At 35.4% G+C, this 19,931-nt stretch overlaps 1 protein-coding gene across 1 annotated transcript in view; it reads left to right on the top strand.

Moving 5' to 3' along the window:
• The first annotated feature begins 448 nt into the window (after positions 1-448).
• The window catches only part of LOC134743174 (four and a half LIM domains protein 2-like), a 179,336-nt gene continuing 159,853 nt past the window's right edge, over positions 449-19,931 (top strand). Inside the window, exon 1 of the mRNA XM_063676552.1 lies at positions 449-668. Coding sequence (XP_063532622.1) covers positions 621-668 — 48 coding nt within the window. The 5' untranslated portion in view covers positions 449-620. The remainder of the gene's footprint in view (positions 669-19,931) is intronic.

The raw sequence follows: 19,931 nt of genomic DNA, 5'->3' as shown, positions 1-19,931 counted from the left end.
TGAATAATTGAATACAATCAATTCATTTTATACTAGAACACTCAATCTCAATGCAAGTAAGTTTATATGAACCAAGTTAAGTATATATTTTGTAACTACTTAATTAATAACCAAATTTATATCTTGGGTCTATATTAGGTATAAACGTATCGCACGAATCTTTCTCAACAATGGTGGTCTATAAAACAGAAAATGTAAACATGTCTCAAGTGAATCATGCGTTCAGCTGTAATGTGTAAACTTAGCATGGCATTGAAATCGTACCAATCATCACAAACTCTGTCTACAAACAACGTTACCAGGGGGAGAGGAACGCGTGTACAAAACATAACCTCTTAAATGGTCTGTTGACCGGTAAAAAACCGCCAGCGAAGGAATGGCCTGGCCGGTTTGGAACAATTCCACGGCCGGCACTCGGCAGTCAGGCAGTCACAAACCTGCGTCGCCGCGGGCTCCACGTCTCGCTCTCTCAGAAGTTCTGCGACACCCGATAACTTATCAACAAATAAATACATGACTTCATCGAATAAACCGACTTCGATGCTTGTCTCTAGCATTCAGCAAAAGTGTAGTGAAGTTTGGCAAGTTTTGTGAAGTGTAGTGAACTTGTGGAGTTAATCATGAATGGTGCCCCAGCGAGACGACCGAAGAGCGCCTTCTCCGAAATGGTAAGTGTTTTTTAATAGAGATTCTTTAGTTTTTTAGAAGCTGACCATTGGCAAAGTGAGGAGTGATGAGCGGATGAGGCTGCTACACGGATTAGAGCGGGAACGACGAGTATAGAACTGTAAATAGTTTAAATTGGCCTATCGAGATGACTTGTAGATACCTTTAAATTAGCTATCGATGCAATGCAATATGTTTGCCGTAAACTTTCAATTTAAGTTTACTGACTGAAGAACTTGATTCCATAATATAAGTAGTATAAGTACTTACACTGATTAAGTTTATGTATATTAAGTTTATATATTAGGTAAGTTTAGTTAATAAGTAAGAACCTACATACATTTCGATAATATTTTATACTAAAATGAACAACGGAAGAGTTGAAAGTAGCAATGTGCAACTTCAAAATATTTATCAGTACGGTTTTTTACTCGCTATTATTTTTAGTCGCTTTTGGCGACATGTTTCGGATTCTTTGGGAATCCATCCTTAGGCACGAGTGTCCGCGGCGGTTGTACGTCGTGCACACCGCACCAACGCCGTGCACCGCCGCGGACACTCGTGCCTGAGGATGGATTCCCAAAGAATCCGAAACATGTCGCCAAAAGCGACTAAAAATAATAGTGAGTAAAAAACCGTACTGATAAATATTTTGAAATATGTCTCACGATAGTTTAAGTGCGATTAATGTGCAACTTGCAGAACTTAAAGAATATTCTTAAAATTTTCGAGAATTTCTGGAAACTTTTATGAGAAAATTCTCATGCAAGTATCCACTTAGAAATTTCCTATTTAGATTAGGGATTAAATTAATCGTACAGAAAAAAATGCGGACAACATTTCTCGGGAAATTTGCAATTTTTGAAAATTCTGTTTGGCACATTGCATTTGGCAATCATTGTAATGTACGTATAATACGAATATATTTATACCTAACCTTTGCAATGGATATGCATATTATTGCTTATTGCATACACTACCTTTTTCTGGACTTGGCTAGCACACTTCAATGTGTATTAAATTCTCACTCGATACGGGTATCAATTTATTGTCAATGTAAACATTCTAAATTTAAACAATTACCCTATAGTTATATACATATTAGTAGGTACCCCTTGTATGACATAAATTGGATACAATGCAATGAGAAATGTAAATACCGTATTAAGAGTTCATCGTGTGTTTTCATCGTAAAGACATTTTTGTGTTTAAAATAATTTGTATAATTTATATCCTACACTTTTATCGAATATTAAAATACGAAGGTACCCATTAAAATGAATTTTGCAAATAATATATTATAGCAGGTTTACTAATTCTGAAATGTATTCGATTTGTTTTTGATATATTGGAGTTAGGCGCTTAAACCTGTTTTATGACATCAGTGTGGGTAGTTAAATAACTAATAGGTATTCGAATAAAAACAGGACATCATATATGCGCAGTGGCCTCAAATTCCGTAGTTTAATATTTGTTGTTATGGAGTCGTACATTTTTCTTCATTATTATCCCCAGTATGAGAAAAACAAAAATCATACCTACTGTTATGACGGCCGCCTTAATTTTTTTTTGTTAATACCTATGTAGGCCTAGCCTAATACTTAACAGGTTTGAGATGTGATTTTTGATAGAAGTTCGAATGGGCCTCCTTGAAGTCCTTGGCTCTATAAGTAAACGCCAAGTCGCCCTTATAGATAGTTATGTCAGTTATTGCGTTGCTACCCTCATCTGTTATTTGATTTGTTTAATTACTAGCAATTTTAAGAACACATAAAACACAGATAGCCGTCAGTCTTCATAGAATTACTAGTAATTACTTTAATTTTGGTGTTTATTAATAGGACAATATGATTTCTTGCGTAAAACATAAAATTAGCGCAAATTAACTAATACATCATTGATTTATTCAATTACGTAGGGGTGTTGCAAAAATAATTAAGTAGTTTTAATTTTGGTTCTAATACAAAGACACACAATCAAATTTATTATGAATATTCACATAAATATATACTATTAACGGGAAACATTTACTTATAGGATTTATGTATGTATGTACCTTTTAAATTTGTTCCTTGTACTATAAAACATCAAATTTATCTACTTATACATATCCATACATATACCAAAACAAAATAGGTATATCTACCACAGCTCGATCACAGAAGACACTTCAATTTAATTAATATCTCTTAGTTCTCTATCAGTAAGGAAATTCCGAATGACATCAATTTAGAAAAGCTTTATAACCAGTTTAACATAAGACATTATTAATTGTGTCGCCCGACGATGAAACGGTTATTAATTAACAATTAATTAAGTAAATAGGTAAATGGGATGGAATATAATTGTTATTATTTACAAGATGCACAGTCATATTAAATTAATTGGAGTAAATTGATAGAAGCCGTTTAAAGGCCATCTAATTTACGACTCTTGTGGATTAAATGCAACTTTCTCATCCGTTTTTGACGATTAAAGAAAATCTTTACGAGCACGTGTGAAGAAAAAAGGGGATTTTAGGGTTTTGAGGAAGATATGGCAAAAACAGAACTATAAAAGTTGTCATGTTTGAACGTCTGTACGTCAAAGTTGTCTTTTGTTCTAGTTTTACAGTTTATTCACTTTTTTGATGGGGGATTCTTTATATACCTGTCTCATAACTTAAGAGGATAGTAAACGACCGCTTCTCCATACAAACGTAGTCCCCATTTTCCTCTCTGGATATTGACATTATGGAAAATATTTTTACACAATTTGATGTATACCAGCGTCAAGATACCTACCTAAAGGTAACTTGACATCAAGCTGAGGGGAGACCTTTTCAGTGACGTTTAAGCTTTATATTAATAAAAGTGTAATTTTTTTTAATGAAATCGGAGGCAAACGAGCAGACAGGTCACCTGATGGTAAGCGATTACCGCCGCCCATGGACACCAGCAACACCAGAGGGGTTGTAAGTGCGTTGCCGGCCTTTAAGATGGGAATACGCTCTTTTCTTGAAGGTTTGAAGGTCATATCGGTCCGGAAATACCGCAGGCGACAGTTCATTCCACAGTTTAGCTGTGCGAGGCAGGAAGTTAATAATAATTAATAAATTTAAGCAATATTTTAAGCCACCTGAATAAATTTATTTTCTTCTTTCTTCTATATTATTATAGATAGGCCCCCTTCGTTGGATTATTATTAAAGTTAGGAGCGAAAAACAAATTCCATACTTACTAATTTTTAAATGCTTCTAAGTCATATTTTTAAATCAAAAAATCGCAAACAATCAAACGATTACCATGATTACATCGCTGTGGTAAATCTACATCAAATAGGGTAAAAATATTTTCAAAAATATTAATTTATCCAGAGAGAAAAAAGAGAAATATGGAAAGGCGTTCTGGCGCGGTCGTCCACTATCGTCTTAATCTTTCTAGGCTAGCTTTTCTCGAGTTCAAAATACTGTCAGGGCAGGTGCAAAGCCTACAATACAAATAAGCGGTTTTGTAAATGTTATTACTTTTGTAAATAACCGCTGCGATAATCGCGAACGACCTGTAAGTACCTAATATTTTATGTATAACGGCACGCTGCGTCTTACGTAAGCGAACAACTCGCGAACGCAAAGCGAAGCGGCGCGGCGCGGCGGGCCCACGGCGTTCGCGTTCGCAACGAGATCGCCACGTAGGACACTTCTATAGGTATCAAAGGATTGATTCACCCCGCGCGCATTTCGCTTCGCGTTCGCGTGTTGTTCGCCTACGTAGTACGCTGCTTAAGTGATATAGGTACCGGACTTAGAAGTGTACTGACCTTATCGTTAAATCAATATCTGTGGTGAACCATAGATAATGAGCGATCTAAACGCGTTCGTTTGAAAACGCACTGGGTCGGGTTTAATTGACATTTACGAGACATTTATAGCCCTAGATCTGAAGTACCTTAGCACTAAATATAATTATCTAATTTTACAGTGGAACCCTACCAAATACTAGCTTATACAGGATGTCGTGTTCGGTATGGATCAAGAGCTAACTAACGAATGATAGAGAACCTTAAGAGCTTCCGATTTGACCCCCATGTACCTAACTGTGACCTACGAATATGTTCAACATGGTTCAGCTAAAACTTATAGTGTACCTAAGTAATGAATCAGATAAAATAAAGAAGCATCAGTCTTATTCCACTGTCAAAATGCATCTTGAAAGTGCCTTTTATTTTAAGATAATATAGCTTGTATGAGAATTAGGGCAAGACCGACGAGCCATGACCTTGACTTAAACGTGGAACTCGTGGAAGCGAAACTCGTAAAAGAAGAATTTTATCATCAAGTTCAAGAGTATTTACCTAGATAACGCGAGTTCAACAACCTTTGATTGATTACAACTGATTTACTACGATTGGATGCGAATACTAATGTCTAGTTACTCTCACGAGTGTCACGTTTTAACACAGGGTCTGTTTTCGGTTATCAAAAAGCACGAGTAGTTAGTAACATGTACTCATCATACTCTTAAATCTAAGTTTCTATTAGGTTCACAAACCTATATAAGTATACATCTTAGTACCTAAATACTTCTATAAGAAATAGAATTTTTCTACGAATCAGTTACGAAACTTACGAATGGTATATACATTTCATGATCTGCTGCATCGAGAAAACGAGTTTATTACTAAAATAAATGAAAACTTGATGTGAACAATAACTTATTATTTTAATAGGTACCTACGACTCCACTTTACCGTATTGGGGGCGTATTCATTCTATTGATAAAATAATACATCACAATTAATTTAAACCTATTGTGATACTCTAGAGCCTTAAATCCCTTTATTTGCTTAATACATCCATACATCCATTTTATTTTGCTGCATAAGTGCGTCCTTTATTGTTAATATTGATGTTTTGGTCTATCTTGTCTTGTGTCTCGGTAGAATCTCTAAAATAGTAATTCTGTTTTCATCATGCATGCATCTTAATGCATGTAATTCTGTTTTAAGTTTTGGCTAAGGTTAAGAATTTTAACATAAGGACGAAATGTAAGCGCGTAATTTTAGCAAGTTGTGTTTGCCTATAATTGGGTGAATACTCTGGTCCGGTATGATTTTTGTGTTCATTACTTAAGTCCATTTGTATCTGTATTACACCTGTTGGCAAACCTTAATTTATTATTATTATTATTATTATTTATTAAGAAACAAACAGTCTTATAAAACAGATGAGTATTTAAAGTAACATTTTTCTGGCAATAGACCTATAGTTTCCTATATGTAAACGACTATTAATAAAAACTTATTACTAAGTACAAATGACAAACAATACATGCATATTGTACATATAGTCCGACAAGAAATTGCAGAAAATTAATAAGAAGAAGATGGCAATAATTTAGTACGAAGTTTTTTTTTTTTTTTTTTGTTTAATTTTATTTAATTTCTACCACTTCATGCCGCACCACATGTGTGACGAGATATATGATGAAATCTTAAATTTACAATCGGGTATTTTTATTTCAAAGACGAATAAGCTAATTTCTTAAACAATCTCAATGAGCTGCTAAATAATAAATAATAATAATAATCTAGGGTTTTTCAAAACTTACTAGGCAAAAATGACCATTTAGTACCCGTAACAGGAAAAATATTACTGTCCCAGTTTCCCACTCCAAATAAATAATTGATAACTGGCAACGTTGGAAAACCAGTCTCCAAATAATAATTGGGGACTGGTTTTCCAACGTTCTTTTCATCAAAATTGTGTATAATTTGGTGTTATTTGGACGTATGTTTTGATTTGTAGATACGATATGTATTTTGGCATATGCCTAATATAAATATATTTATATATATAAAAAAACAATTTTTACAATTTTTTTATTCCTCTGAATAGATGTGGTATTTAAGCATACGATCGATATGCACATTGTTGCTTTTCTCTAATTCGATCTCTATGGCGGTAGAGCCTTATTAACCAACCGACAAATTAGTAAGGACCTTTATGGCGTTTTCATAGACATCTGTAAACTCTAACAAGCCGTTAATAATCGTTTGTCATTTTTAACATTTTTGTTTGTTAGAAAGAGGCAAAATTTTACTAAAATTTGCTAAGTTTTACGAATAAGGGGTTAGTCTTACGTTACAAATATTCTAATGCTGTTTCCCTGCATAGGACTCTGTTGTTTAGATTGATAGACATAAATTGGGGAACAATCGCTAGATAAACCAAAACATGCCGGCCGCAATCGGCGCCCATGCTGTATATATACAGTTTACACAGTACAGAGCGCGTTATTGACCCGCTACATGGACTGTTCGCTGTTGAAATGTTTGAAGTAAAATTTTGTATAGGTTATGGGTAAAATATGTATACCTTTAATTTTTTTAAACGTTACTTGTTTTACGAAATACGATATAAGGTACAGACACAACAACACATAGGCAAACCAAGACAACTCTCATAGCACACGCTGTGCAAGTGTTCTTTTAAATGTCAAACTTCTATGAAATTATGACGTATAAGTATGTACTTATAAGTAACAGTTACACTGCGTGTGCTATCAATATCGTTGCAGACCTTTCTTGGTCTAACTCTACCTTCCTTTGAGTACATACATACGAATGGAGATCCTGTTTCTTTTTGAAATTAGATTAAAAAATAAACCTTACGGACAAGGACATATTAAAATACGAAATTACATGTATTTTTCATATATACTATAGTATATAGTTAAATACTATATATATATATATATATATATATATATATATATATAGTATTTAACTATACTTACTTAAGACAAAACCTTAAACGCTCTGGCGCACCATGGCACCATGATTCCAGCTGTGGGCAGACCGATGAAACCAGAGCAACTAAATCCAACGCTGCGTTCTGCGTTGTACAACTTGTACACCATCCAGCATTCCTCTGACTCGCGCTAACACACAGTCAGTATGAACCTGGCGGTCAAGATATACTTGGACAGAGCTCACAAGTCTCACAATCTGTAAACTAGTTAATGAACAAGAAGGCGAAGGCATCACGAGGCGCGCGCGCAGGTCGATGACTCACGAGAAACAGGACTACTGGAACCTTAATTAAGACCCTATTAAAATACCTCGCGACAAAAAAGTGTAAACAGAATTGAGTGTACATCACAAACGTGCACATATAAAAAAATATTTAAAATATTATAAAAAATCTGTTATTTATTAAGAAGTACGGTAAGTGTGGTGTTCATAATAAAACTTAAATTATACATTTAAAAATTGAGAAAGGTATGTTGAGATGGTTTGGAAACGGATGCACGCACGGATGGACGCACGTGGAAAGAATGAGTGAAAGAAGGCTAACAAAGAGTGTATAAGGTATAAGTAGAAGCAGAAGTTGATAGTGGTAGACCTCGGCGGACTTTCTTTGATCAAATCGGGGAAATCCTGAAGAAAGGTCAGTTCAAGAGCACCCTAAACCGGCGAGCGTATATGTAGAATGTTATGACAGTGAAGGAAGCGAAAGTGGTATGTCAGAATCGTAGCAAGTGGAAATCCGTGGTCTCGTAGCAAGTGGAAGTTTTACCCCTCCGGGAAATAGGTGTGATTATATTTATGTATGTATGTTTTTTTTGCAATTTTTTCCGTTACTGAACAAAGGGTTGATTTTTGTTCGTATTAGAAACTATTATAAAATTACTATAGTATTTTAAAAATTTTAATTTATTAAAAATAATTCACGTTTACTTTAAAGTTGAAAAATATTCCTCCCATTCCACGAAAGTTAGGCAAAGTATATCAGTGCTAACTGTATGGAAGTTTTATCAAATCATCACATAGAACGCAGAAGTAGGAAGGAAGCACATTAAAGGATTGCTCATGCTCCGAAGACAGCGTATAAAGAGAAAGACCGTATCGTTAATTATGAGTACAACTTAGACGTTTTTTTTGGTACTATATTTTTATTTCAAAATTACACGTGTTTAATTTGTGTTTTAATAAGGTACACATTTCGTCCTGGTAGCTCGACGTAAAGCAATAATATGGTTTGGACAAATTTACCCAATTTTTCCGAGTAACAATAATGATTGTGGACAATAACTACAAGAAAATTTACGGTTTACGAACAAGATGATAAATATTACACAAAAAAATCGTACTATGTAAACAGCAATTAATTACACGATGATTCGTAAAGCGAAACATCTGGGCATACTCGTAGTGTAATCATTTCTTTTAGTTTAAAAAATAGTTTTGGATCTGTGCATGGCGGCCTTTTAGAGAATATGGCATGTTTATATTATGTATATATTTACGACGATTCCGACTTTGGTATCCAATATAGGTAACTATCATGGAGCATTGCTCTTGCCATGGTTCAAAGCCATGAATGTCCGTTAGGCTTTGGTTTTTGGTAGATTGTTTTAGCTGTCTCTCTGATTCCGCTTGAGTCAGAAAATGACGGGAATCCAAAATGTTGCGTAAAAAGTCGATTTAAGTAAAAATAAAATTATTCTGTGTAAATTAAATTATTCTGTGGATGCCCAATTAACGAATCATGAAGATGACAATTAGATAACATGTTTTGGCAGCATAATAACCTTTTGTTTCTTTTAATCGTACCACGGAGTCGGTAAAATAGTCTCAAATGAAGCTCGATAGGCTTGTCCAAATTATATTTCCAAGACGATATTGAAAGCATCATAAAGTCCCTAACATAAAAAAAAAATAAAACCTTTTTATATCAGATATGGCGGAAAAATACCCTCAGACCATACTCTAAGATTACTACAAAATAATACACATGTAAACAGTTATCATAGTAATCCTCCATCCAGGTCGGAAGAACAAGTAGGTACATCGAAAGAATTTAATTTCCGACCTATTTCGTACCTTGTCACAGTGACAATCAACATGAATGTCGCTGGAGACAGCATACTATTGTCACTGTGACAAAATATAAAATGGGTAGAAAATGTTATTTTTTGAATGTACGAAATCGTAATCGTATGCATACATACATACAATACATATACTTAATATCGTATATACCTAATATCTACTGATTACTGAATAAATCAGGCCTTAAAATATTTTCATGAATGTTAGAATAAAATCAGAGGGGCTACCACGAACATGAATCGGTAGGTACCTATTAATAAATTGTACCTATTATTTTGCTCTATAGGAGGTACTTTTAAATAGTAAATATATTTGTATTTTAATATTCATAAGTAAATATGATGTCATAACACTCATAACGGTTCCATCAATATGAATACATTTACGATATGCAAGGGTAGCTAATATATTGCTTGTAATAAAGTCAGTTAATTTAATGAGCAAGCAATGAATTTAGATTCATATATTATTATGTTAAGTATAACAAATTATAATTTATTACTTTGTTTAATAAACATACTCATCCACATAAATATGTAGCTCATAAGATGTTCGGTGTTAACTTTTGAGAGTTTTTATACACTGGTAATTACGCGTTGTTTTTTTATACTCGTAAATGAGTAAAGAGGTAAGTAAGACAATTCTAAGTGGTTTGTTAGAAGAAAATTAAGGGCTGATTTTGATTTTGTTGTAGTTAAATAAAATTTGGTAACTGAAGAGCTTATCAGTCTGGGCGGATTAAGAAAGGTTTTTTCTATCGGTTTTTTCCGATACCGCGTCGACATATGGAGACCCTTACGAACATACCTTACGTTTTCGTAACTCACATGAAGATTTTGTAGAACATGCCTCACATCACACACCTACAGTAACATTTCGCTTATATTGTACAGAATGTATCCACAAAACTTTATCGAATAATGGAAAAAAAAACTGCGACCAAATAAAAATCGGTTCTTAAATCACTCGTAATTTAGATAAGTATTATCGCCACTTACGTAATAAAAATGACGAGTGGCGCACTTGGTAAAATTTTGCTAGTAGTAAAAAACCGACCAAGTGCGAGTCGGACTCGCGTACCGAGGGTTCCGTACTTTTTAGTATTTGTTGTTATAGCGGCAACAGAAATACATCATCTGTGAAAATTTCAACTGTCTAGCTATCACGGTTCATGAGATACAGCCTGGTGACAGACAGACAGACGGACAGCGGAGTCTTAGTAATAGGGTCCCGTTTTTACCCTTTGGGTACGGAACCCTAAAATGACGAGTGGCGCACTTGGTAAAATTTTGTTCGTAGTAAAAAACTATCGAATATTCAGGGCAAAAAATTACGTCAGCAGTATGACGGCTTTGCGGTTGAATGCTTTACAAAAATGATTTTTTTTCGATGTGTTTTTTATCGCTGCAAGCAACAATTTTGGATGCGGTGACGATGACGGTAAGTAAGTACCTACACAACGGTTGGTGCAGTACATGGTCCTAGCGGTACACCCCGAAATCCAGGAAAATGCTGCAAATGGTGTTAAAAGTGAAAATCGGTACGCTTGATCTTTAGGCCATTTGGATAATTTTGACCCGTAGAACCAAAGACAAAAGGAGAGGAGTTATGACGTCATCTTTTTTTTGTATGGGAAAATGTAATTAATAATATTTAAACACTATTGAATATCTACTATTTATTACCTACTTACTCAATATTGTATCTCGACGTGTAACATTTTTTCATTTCATTTCATTTCAGTGAATGCTCATACAGACACACACATCGATCAACCTATAGTAGGGTAAGTAACGACACTAAAGGTATTGAGCAGTATGCACTTTAGTCTCAGGCGATGCCGCTTGGCACGATTGTTCCTTAGGCCAAACAAAGCTGATTTGTTTACTTACCCTACTACCTAAGGGTAATGGAGACATTCAGAAGGCTGCAGGCTGCCTATATTTCGCCATATACTGACAGTACGACTTTTAGACAGATGCATATAGTTACGTATCTTCAGGCAGGTCTATACTTCGTTTATTTTAGGTAGCATTAGATAAAGGGTAAACAATCTTTACTTGTATTTTTATTGAAAAACGCATTTAAATAAATACTTAGTAGCTGACTTATGAAACCAAAAGAATATAAATGATCATATAAGCTATATAATAGTTACTTATTAGCTGTAACTTATTTTTTTAAACGATTTTCAATAAAAAGACACGTTAAGATCGCTTACCATCGTTCTAATGCTAAAATAAACGACAAAGAATTCGATTGGTCCACCCTCGTGGAACTATAGGTATAGATAAAACACCGCCATGTGCCCACCCTTAACCATGAGCTTTTCACAACCGTATTTGTTGGCGACTGCTGGCGACTAGGTACCTACTTTATAAACTCATTCGCAGTGTATCTTGCTCGTAACACAGGCTGTGTTTTTTTAAACTCTTAGCCGTATTCTTTTAGGTGAATTTAATAGGTTATATCGAATTACTTTCACTATGGGACCGACCCCGAAATGTATAATTTTGAAAATTTTGAATCTGTCTGTCTGTGTGGCTATCCTATAGAAATCATAAACACCCGAGCGCAGCATAGTTCCATTTTTATCGCCTGTCACTATGCCCGTCACTTTCGCACTTACATACCTAATACTTGTTAGAACGTGACAGGCATGGTGACAAGCCGAATCTGATCAGCCGATAAAAACGACGTATAAAAACAACCAATAAAGTTCACGATATAGGAGTTGGTCGCGTTGTGAAAGTTTGATGATCTACACATTCACCTCGTAGATTATGGCTGAGGATTGAAAAAAATTGGTACAACATTAGGTCTAACATGCTCGCCCGCAGGTTTGCTCGTTGCTCAAGAGGTTAAAATTGTGCTTTTCAAAGCATTCAATCAATCATTTTACACGAGCAGCCTGTGGGTAAAGTATACGAAAAAAGCCTTTAATGCCCTGCGTGTCCAATATAATAATGCACTCAGAATGTTGTTGGGGCTGCCCACATGGTGCAGTGCATCACTCATGTTCGCCGAGGCCCATACAGACGATTTTCACGCGGTTATGCGAAAGAAAATCGTCTCGATGATGGGCAGGCTTAGGGGCGGTACCAACAGCATTCTGGAGGTCATTATAGAGAGGATTGAAAATCCTATACTGGCGCATTGGATTCACCAAGTTATAGGTTTTCGTAAATTTAGAAAATAGGTTATGTATATATAGTTGTAGTATCATTTACAAATTTAACATTAGTTCTTAAGTTATACTAACAAAATATGGATGTAAATCTGAAATAAATGTATTCAATTCAATTCAAAGTGCGACAAAGACGCACAGCGAATAAGCTAACGCAGACGTTAGCGACTAGGACCGCGGTTAACTCATGGTAGGGGTACAGCTGCAGGCTGCAACGAATCTGTGGTTTCGTCGCGTCTGTGCGGCTCGCACAATTGGCTCAAATTGCATTTTCTAAGCGCTTATTAGATATATTATTACGGTTTATTACGTACCACATGCACCAAGCACAGATATGAAACATTAAATTATACAGCTAAAACTGTATTTCAAAGTTGCAAAATGAAAATTGCCTAATTGTACATAATGTGGATTGACACAGGTAAATAAATTAGAAGGACGACTCCTATAAGCTTATGAATCTTATGATATTATTCAACTAAAGAATCAAACCTGTTTAAAGTATGTATGTATGTATGTATGTATGTATGTGGACTCAGACAAGTGTCTGGTAAAGCTAGGCAAAAAATAAACCATTTAAAAATGTTAATAGCTTCACAATCACAACGTACCTCTAATGTTTAAGAATTTACAATATTCCAAGCCACACCTTCTGTTTCAACATATTGCACATAGCACTTACATAATATACCTTTTCTCAAACATGCAATGAAATAAATAAAGAAACCTCCACGAAATCAGTTTTGTTTCTAAAGAAACTAAAAGTAAACTAGGCACAAAATATAACTACCACCTATATCTATCTTTATCACACATGTAGTATATTTTACACATGTAGTTTATCAATTTATTACACAAATTTTCAAGATATATTTATGTATCTGAATTTTTTTGCCTTGCATCCGTCTGACTGTAGTTTTAGCCACGTAACTAAGATGACATAGTTTTTTTTTATGTTGGCGTGAAAACCATGGCGTGAGCACTATACATATGTACTGTAATAGTACATTACTACATCGGCGTGAAAAGAGGTTGTCGGGGGTCTATATGCATTCTGCCGGCAAACCCTTACTTCCCAGTCTCTGTAGTAATGTACTATTACAGTACATAATATGTATGGTGCTACTTTACCGTACTAGTGCCTTTACGTGCTTGCCTATGTCAAAAATTTAATGGGCCATATCGTCGCTATACTTACTCAACCACATCTGCAACAATCATTTGATGGAAATGTCACTTTTATTTCATTCGGAATCAGGTGTTTTTGTCATCAAATGAGTGTTGCAGATACAAGGTTGAGTAAGTATAGCGACGATATGTGCTGCAAAACATTCGTACGATACACGTGCGAATTTCCTACTTTTCGCACTTGTATCGTAATAACCGTAGTATGGGGTAAAATATAAAAATACCTATTAGGGAATCCGTGCACACTGGAGGAGGCAGTTAGCAACCTGAAGACTTTGCTAGGTTTCGTGGAGCTGGGGTGGTTAGAGTAGCGCTACCTCGTTTCACGCAAAATAGGCACACTGGATGTCGACTTGCGGAAAATGCCCAGCAAAACTAACTAACTAACATGCGGTAAAATAAAATACCAAGCGACTAGGAGTAAAAAAGTACGTACTGCTTACGTATTTCTACCTAGCTGTTTTTATCCGTAGATGTTGACGTATTTGCAAGACATAGTTAACAATGCAATCAAATAGAATAGCAGCTAACGTGATGAACTTATTCGATACCTATGAAATTCTATTCAACTAACTACAGTGCTTTCAAACTGGAACTCTAAAGCCTCGAGACAATAATGCAACTTGCACAGGTTCTGTATGGCCTGCTCAACTCGTCTATGTATAAGTAATTCATTATAAGAAATTCACGTGTAGTTCTCTCATTCTGCGTTCTACTTAATTCGTATATTTGTATAATTCAAGAATAGTTTCAGCTAGCCTCTGCCCATGACTTCGTCCGCGTAAAAGTATCGTTACACTGATTGACTGATCCTCTCATCCTCTCTCCTTATTTCTTCCTACTTTTTAGGCTTTCACGTGGCGTCGAATTTCAGAGCTAATTGTGGTCAATGAGGTGTCAATAGATTCATTAGTATGGCCTGTTTAAGATATGGGTTATATTTTTAGACTTGAAGAACGACGACTTAACGAAGAAATCCATAGTCGGGTCAAAGATTTAACACATTTTAGGGTTCCTTACCCAAAGGGTAAAAACGGGACCCTCTATTACCAAAACACCGCTGTCCGTCCGCCGTCCGTCTGTCTCATGAACCGTGATATATTAGCTAGACAGTTGAAATTTGTTGCTGTTTGTACCTAACATTTTAACGCATTTATTTTAACGTCTACTAAAATTACGGAATGAAAGATTATGAGCCAGTTGCACCAAACCATCGGTTACCGTTAAAGCGCTCGCTAAATTCTATTGTATGAGAAGTTTCATAGCTGTTCTCTGCTGAGTGACGTTGATCAGTCCGCTAATTGTGGTTGGTGCCCTAAGAGTCTCAAAATTCCAAAACGATATGTAAAACCGACACGGAATATACTAATGTGAGCGAAGTGGATTGAGAAAGTTAGATAGACTAAACTCTGAGTACTAATGATAGCAATTTAACTTCATACGCGTACATACTCTGGGGACATTGTTTCGCGAGGTAACACTTGCGATTCATGTGTATTAACATAAATGCAGCCACAAGATATCAAATCTAGGACAATCAATTATCGATATCTAAGTGTTACGAAGACGACCGACATTAATAGCGTGGCGGGTAAAACCTACCTATAGTCTCAAATTAGCCTAAACAATAACCTAATCGGACCAAACTAAAACTAATAGATGTCATATCTGAGAATATAAATTAGGTGTATATATTTTTATATAGATCTAGTAATATGTATTAGGTATATCAATTGTGTTAACGCCTACGCACATGAAATATGAATATTTCAGGAACTAACTCGTCGTGGCACTGATCTGAAGGAGTTTAATCCACTAATGTTTTTAAAAACAAAGAAGTATTTAAAACATGAACGTCGTCTGATGTGCAACTCCTTAACCCTTTTCACGTCAAATTAAAAAAATCGCGAGTTCGAGCCTTACTTGCGCATTATAGAAAAAAAAAACTTAGAAAAAAATACAAAAAAAACTGGCCAAGTGCGAGTCGGACTCGCGCTCGAAGGGTTCCGTACCATTACGGAAAAAAATGCAGCAAAAAAAAAATTACGTTTGTTGTATGGGAGCCCCATTTAAATATTTATATTATTCTGTTTTTAGTATTTGTTGTAATAGCGGCAACAGAAATACATCATCTGTGAAAATTTCAACTGTCTAGCTATCAGTGTTCATGAGATACAGCCTGCTGACAGACAGACAGACAGACGGACAGACGGACAGACGGACGGACAGACGGACAGCGGAGTCTGAGTAATAGGGTCCTGTTTTTACCCTATGGATACGGAACCCTAAAAAGGGTGTAAAATTTTAATGCATTTGGTGTTATAATTTTGACGACATTTCTATTTCTACATTTTATCGACACAAATTCAAAAAGCTAAGACTAACTGCAGATTCCTTTCGAGACCGAGGGCTTTAGAAATTGCGTTTGCAATGCAGTAACGGGACGGGACGGGCTTGACATTAAACCGGTTGCATGCCTGCTTTCTCGACTTAACAGAATCGCTAACTGATGTTAGCCAACGTAAACAGTTGCAGAGTTATCCTTTGATATGTTTATGATTTGTATCCTCGTATGCCGTTACAGCCCTTTTATATTTTTATACACACTGATTATTTTAGTTAGTTCTATTTACTTGCTCCTGATTTGGATCTAAGAAGAAAAACTTGCCTCACTAGGCTAGATCCATTTTGGATCTATCGACTGGATCTATACAGAATGATTGTGCCCCTAGTTGTCAATCATGTTTAATTGCTGTTTTTACTTCAGCCCTAGGCCCTAGATAACAAATGGTTTTTATTTTTACATTATTTTAGAAATATATTTAATTTATTTTTATTATTTTTACAGACAACTAAACTTGCCAATGCAATTTTGATTTGTGAATATAAAAATTCAAAATAGAATGGAATAGAATGGAATTGGAGCACTTTAGGCGGCTAGAAGTTATAACCATGGTTATAACCAAACCAAATACAGAAAAAAACAAGTCTATGTGTATAGGTATATGGTACATCTTTTTGTTTTTGGGTTATAGTATTTTACAGCAAAAACTTACATAAAAATAGTAAATAGCCTAAATATTTACGAAAGCGACTGCCATCCGACCTTCCAACCCAGAGGGTAAATAGGCCCTTATCGGGAGTAGTCCGGTTTCCTCACGATGTTTTCCTTCACCGAAAAGCGACATAGTTCCAAAAAAATTCATTGGTGCTAGCCGGGGTTTGAACCCGCGACCTCCGGATTGAAAGTCGCACGCTCTTACCGCATTATATTATGTTATATAACAAATATCGAAAAACTTATCAGGTTAAGGTAGGAACCAACGACTTGGAAGTCGATACGCCTTACCTTACCATTTGACTTCTATGTACAATCGCCATCAGATATATCGGAGCGGCCGAGGTGCTCAAAAATATCTGAACACGCACCTAGCGCCTTGACAATAGAGGCGTGTTCAGATATTTGTGAGCACCTTGGCCGCTCCGATATATCTGATGGCGACTGTACCTAGTAGCTTCTTTTAATAAACGTAGGTATATCTACATTCATTTCAATGTCAATAAGTACATAAATTAAATGAATCTAGGACTATTTATGTGTTATGTTATTTACAGAATTCCATTGTATGTAATGTGACCAGCGACGCTCATATACTCTAACATGTGCATTTGAAACTGAACCTTTTTCCCGCCAATTAGGGCTCTGTTTAAATTAATTAAAGTGTCATGGTCACTACAATATCATTTTAAGTTGTTGTTTGCAAATTTATTTAGGTATTACTGTTTTCCTTATAGATACACTAGCTTTTGCCGCCGACTTCGTCTGCGTAGAGTTAGTAATTTGGGTAGCTTATTTTTTATCCAATCTGCTTTTTATCGATTTCCCATACAACCCTACTGAAGTAACTTTTTATATCATGTTGGTTGTAAACAAGCATGCGGCCCACCTGATGTCATGATGTACACTCTTGAAAACTTGTACACTCCTTTTTGAAAAGCCGCTGTAATCCCTCGAGTAAACCTCGCCAGGGAGCTCATTCCACAGCCGGAGCATCAACTACAATCAAACTGATGAAATTTATCCCTTATCTGCATATTTTTAGATATGCCTTATCTGCATACCACTCTTACGCTCAAGCCCGGTTACGCTATGGCAATATCCTATGGAGCCATATAGCACTGATACACACGATCTCCTTATAGCTCCAAAAAAATGTGTCCGAATACTAAAAAACATCAAACAAACCGACAACTGCAAACCATATTTCACACATTTTAAAATTCTGACTCTGCCCTCCCTCTACATATTGGAAATCTCAACTTTTGGCCGAAAGAACATTGAAATAAAGCTCGACCAAGAATATATGATCACGCGCCATGTTTCGGAATTTCACTGGAACTATTTTTTTCATACTATACCAAACTGTCACCCTATACATGAGAATAACAGCGCCCTCTTGACAATGATCATATATTACTGGTCAGGCTTTATTTGAATTCTGTAAAAGCGTACGTCGAAATAACAAACTTATCCCCCGGAGCCAATTTTAGAATTATACAGAAAAGGTCCTTAATTTCGAGCAATCCAGGTTTACAACAAATTACCCAACAGAATTAGAAATACAGAAAAATAGACTCTTTTTACGTCAAAACTACAAGTACCTACTCTTAATAAATAAAGCATATTACTCCATCCAAGAATTTATGGATGATAATTTTGAGTAGGTAATTACAAATTACAAATACAAACTCAAATATCTTTATATTATTTTTGATCTCTTTCTTAGGTTACATTGTTAATTGAATTTAACTGTGGCCAAAAACATATTTCATACTATGTATCTACTTATCTATAAGCAATGCCTTAAAACGAGTGTAGGTATTACTGTAATAAACTTTAGTTCTAACTAGATTTAAGAATATTTTGCAATACCCTCTTTTGGGCCCCATGTGTTCCTATAATTTAATTGTAACAACTATGTGCCATGGTTCGCAATAAATTATTTATGATTTATGAAATTCTTGCAAGTCGGCCAAAGAATAATGCTCAGTCTGACGCCAATGCATTGCCTTTTATGAAACGCACCTACCTTTTGCAGAACAATATGGTATTGATATCATTATGACAATTTGAAATTATAATTAGATTTGTTACCAACGTGCCTCGTGCCTGAAAATAATTATTAATGACTTTTTTACGCAGGTACACTTGTAATGTGTAAGTATATAGTGCAAGAGCTTGGAGTGCTCTTAGGGCATACTATAGAGATTGCACACTTTGACTGGCGCAATCGGCGCGGCGACGGATGTTATCGTTCAACTATTACCTACTCTTTCCTAAAAAAGGAAAGGTTCTCCAAAATAAAAAATAAATAAAAAAAGGTACCTAAGTACCTTAAGTATAATGAGTAGGTAATATTATTTATATGCAAGGTAGTTAAACAAACGTCCCAATGCTCGGCATGCTAATGCCTAATAGATGACAACCTGCGGTGACGAGCACTCCTACTTAAAGGTAGGATCCTACTTAAATATTAAGGTCAATACGGGTAAGTGTAGATACGGGATAAATGTGGCTGACCTTCACATTGGGGCCTGATTACACATTGACTTATTCCGCACTTTCCGCAGCCACACTTACCCGTATTTACTTTAACATTTTTATAAAGAACGAATAAGTAAAATAATAAACTATTTTTAACTTACCTATGTCGGTTCGTATTGTATACAGGTTGGTTAACCTTTAAATATCCAATACACAAAGTAAATAATATCATCGATATTCGATATCTATATCAAACAAACAAAGGCGTAAATGTTAATAAAATGTATATATAAATAGATATTTACTAAACATTAATGGCTTTCATATTAAGTACGATAAGATGTCTCGGCCTTCGAGTCTAGTATTAATGCTGCCCACACCGTGTTTTTATTTACCTACCTATGTGTTTTTGTTAAATCATAGGTATGATGGGTGTACTCACTTATTTTGTAAAATTCTTATTCAATCGCC

This window comes from Cydia strobilella, chromosome 7 (assembly GCF_947568885.1).
Source record: "Cydia strobilella chromosome 7, ilCydStro3.1, whole genome shotgun sequence".
Lineage (NCBI taxonomy): Eukaryota > Metazoa > Arthropoda > Insecta > Lepidoptera > Tortricidae > Cydia > Cydia strobilella.
The sequence above is the reverse complement of the archived record's forward strand: the minus strand, read 5'-3'. Positions and strand labels throughout refer to the sequence as shown.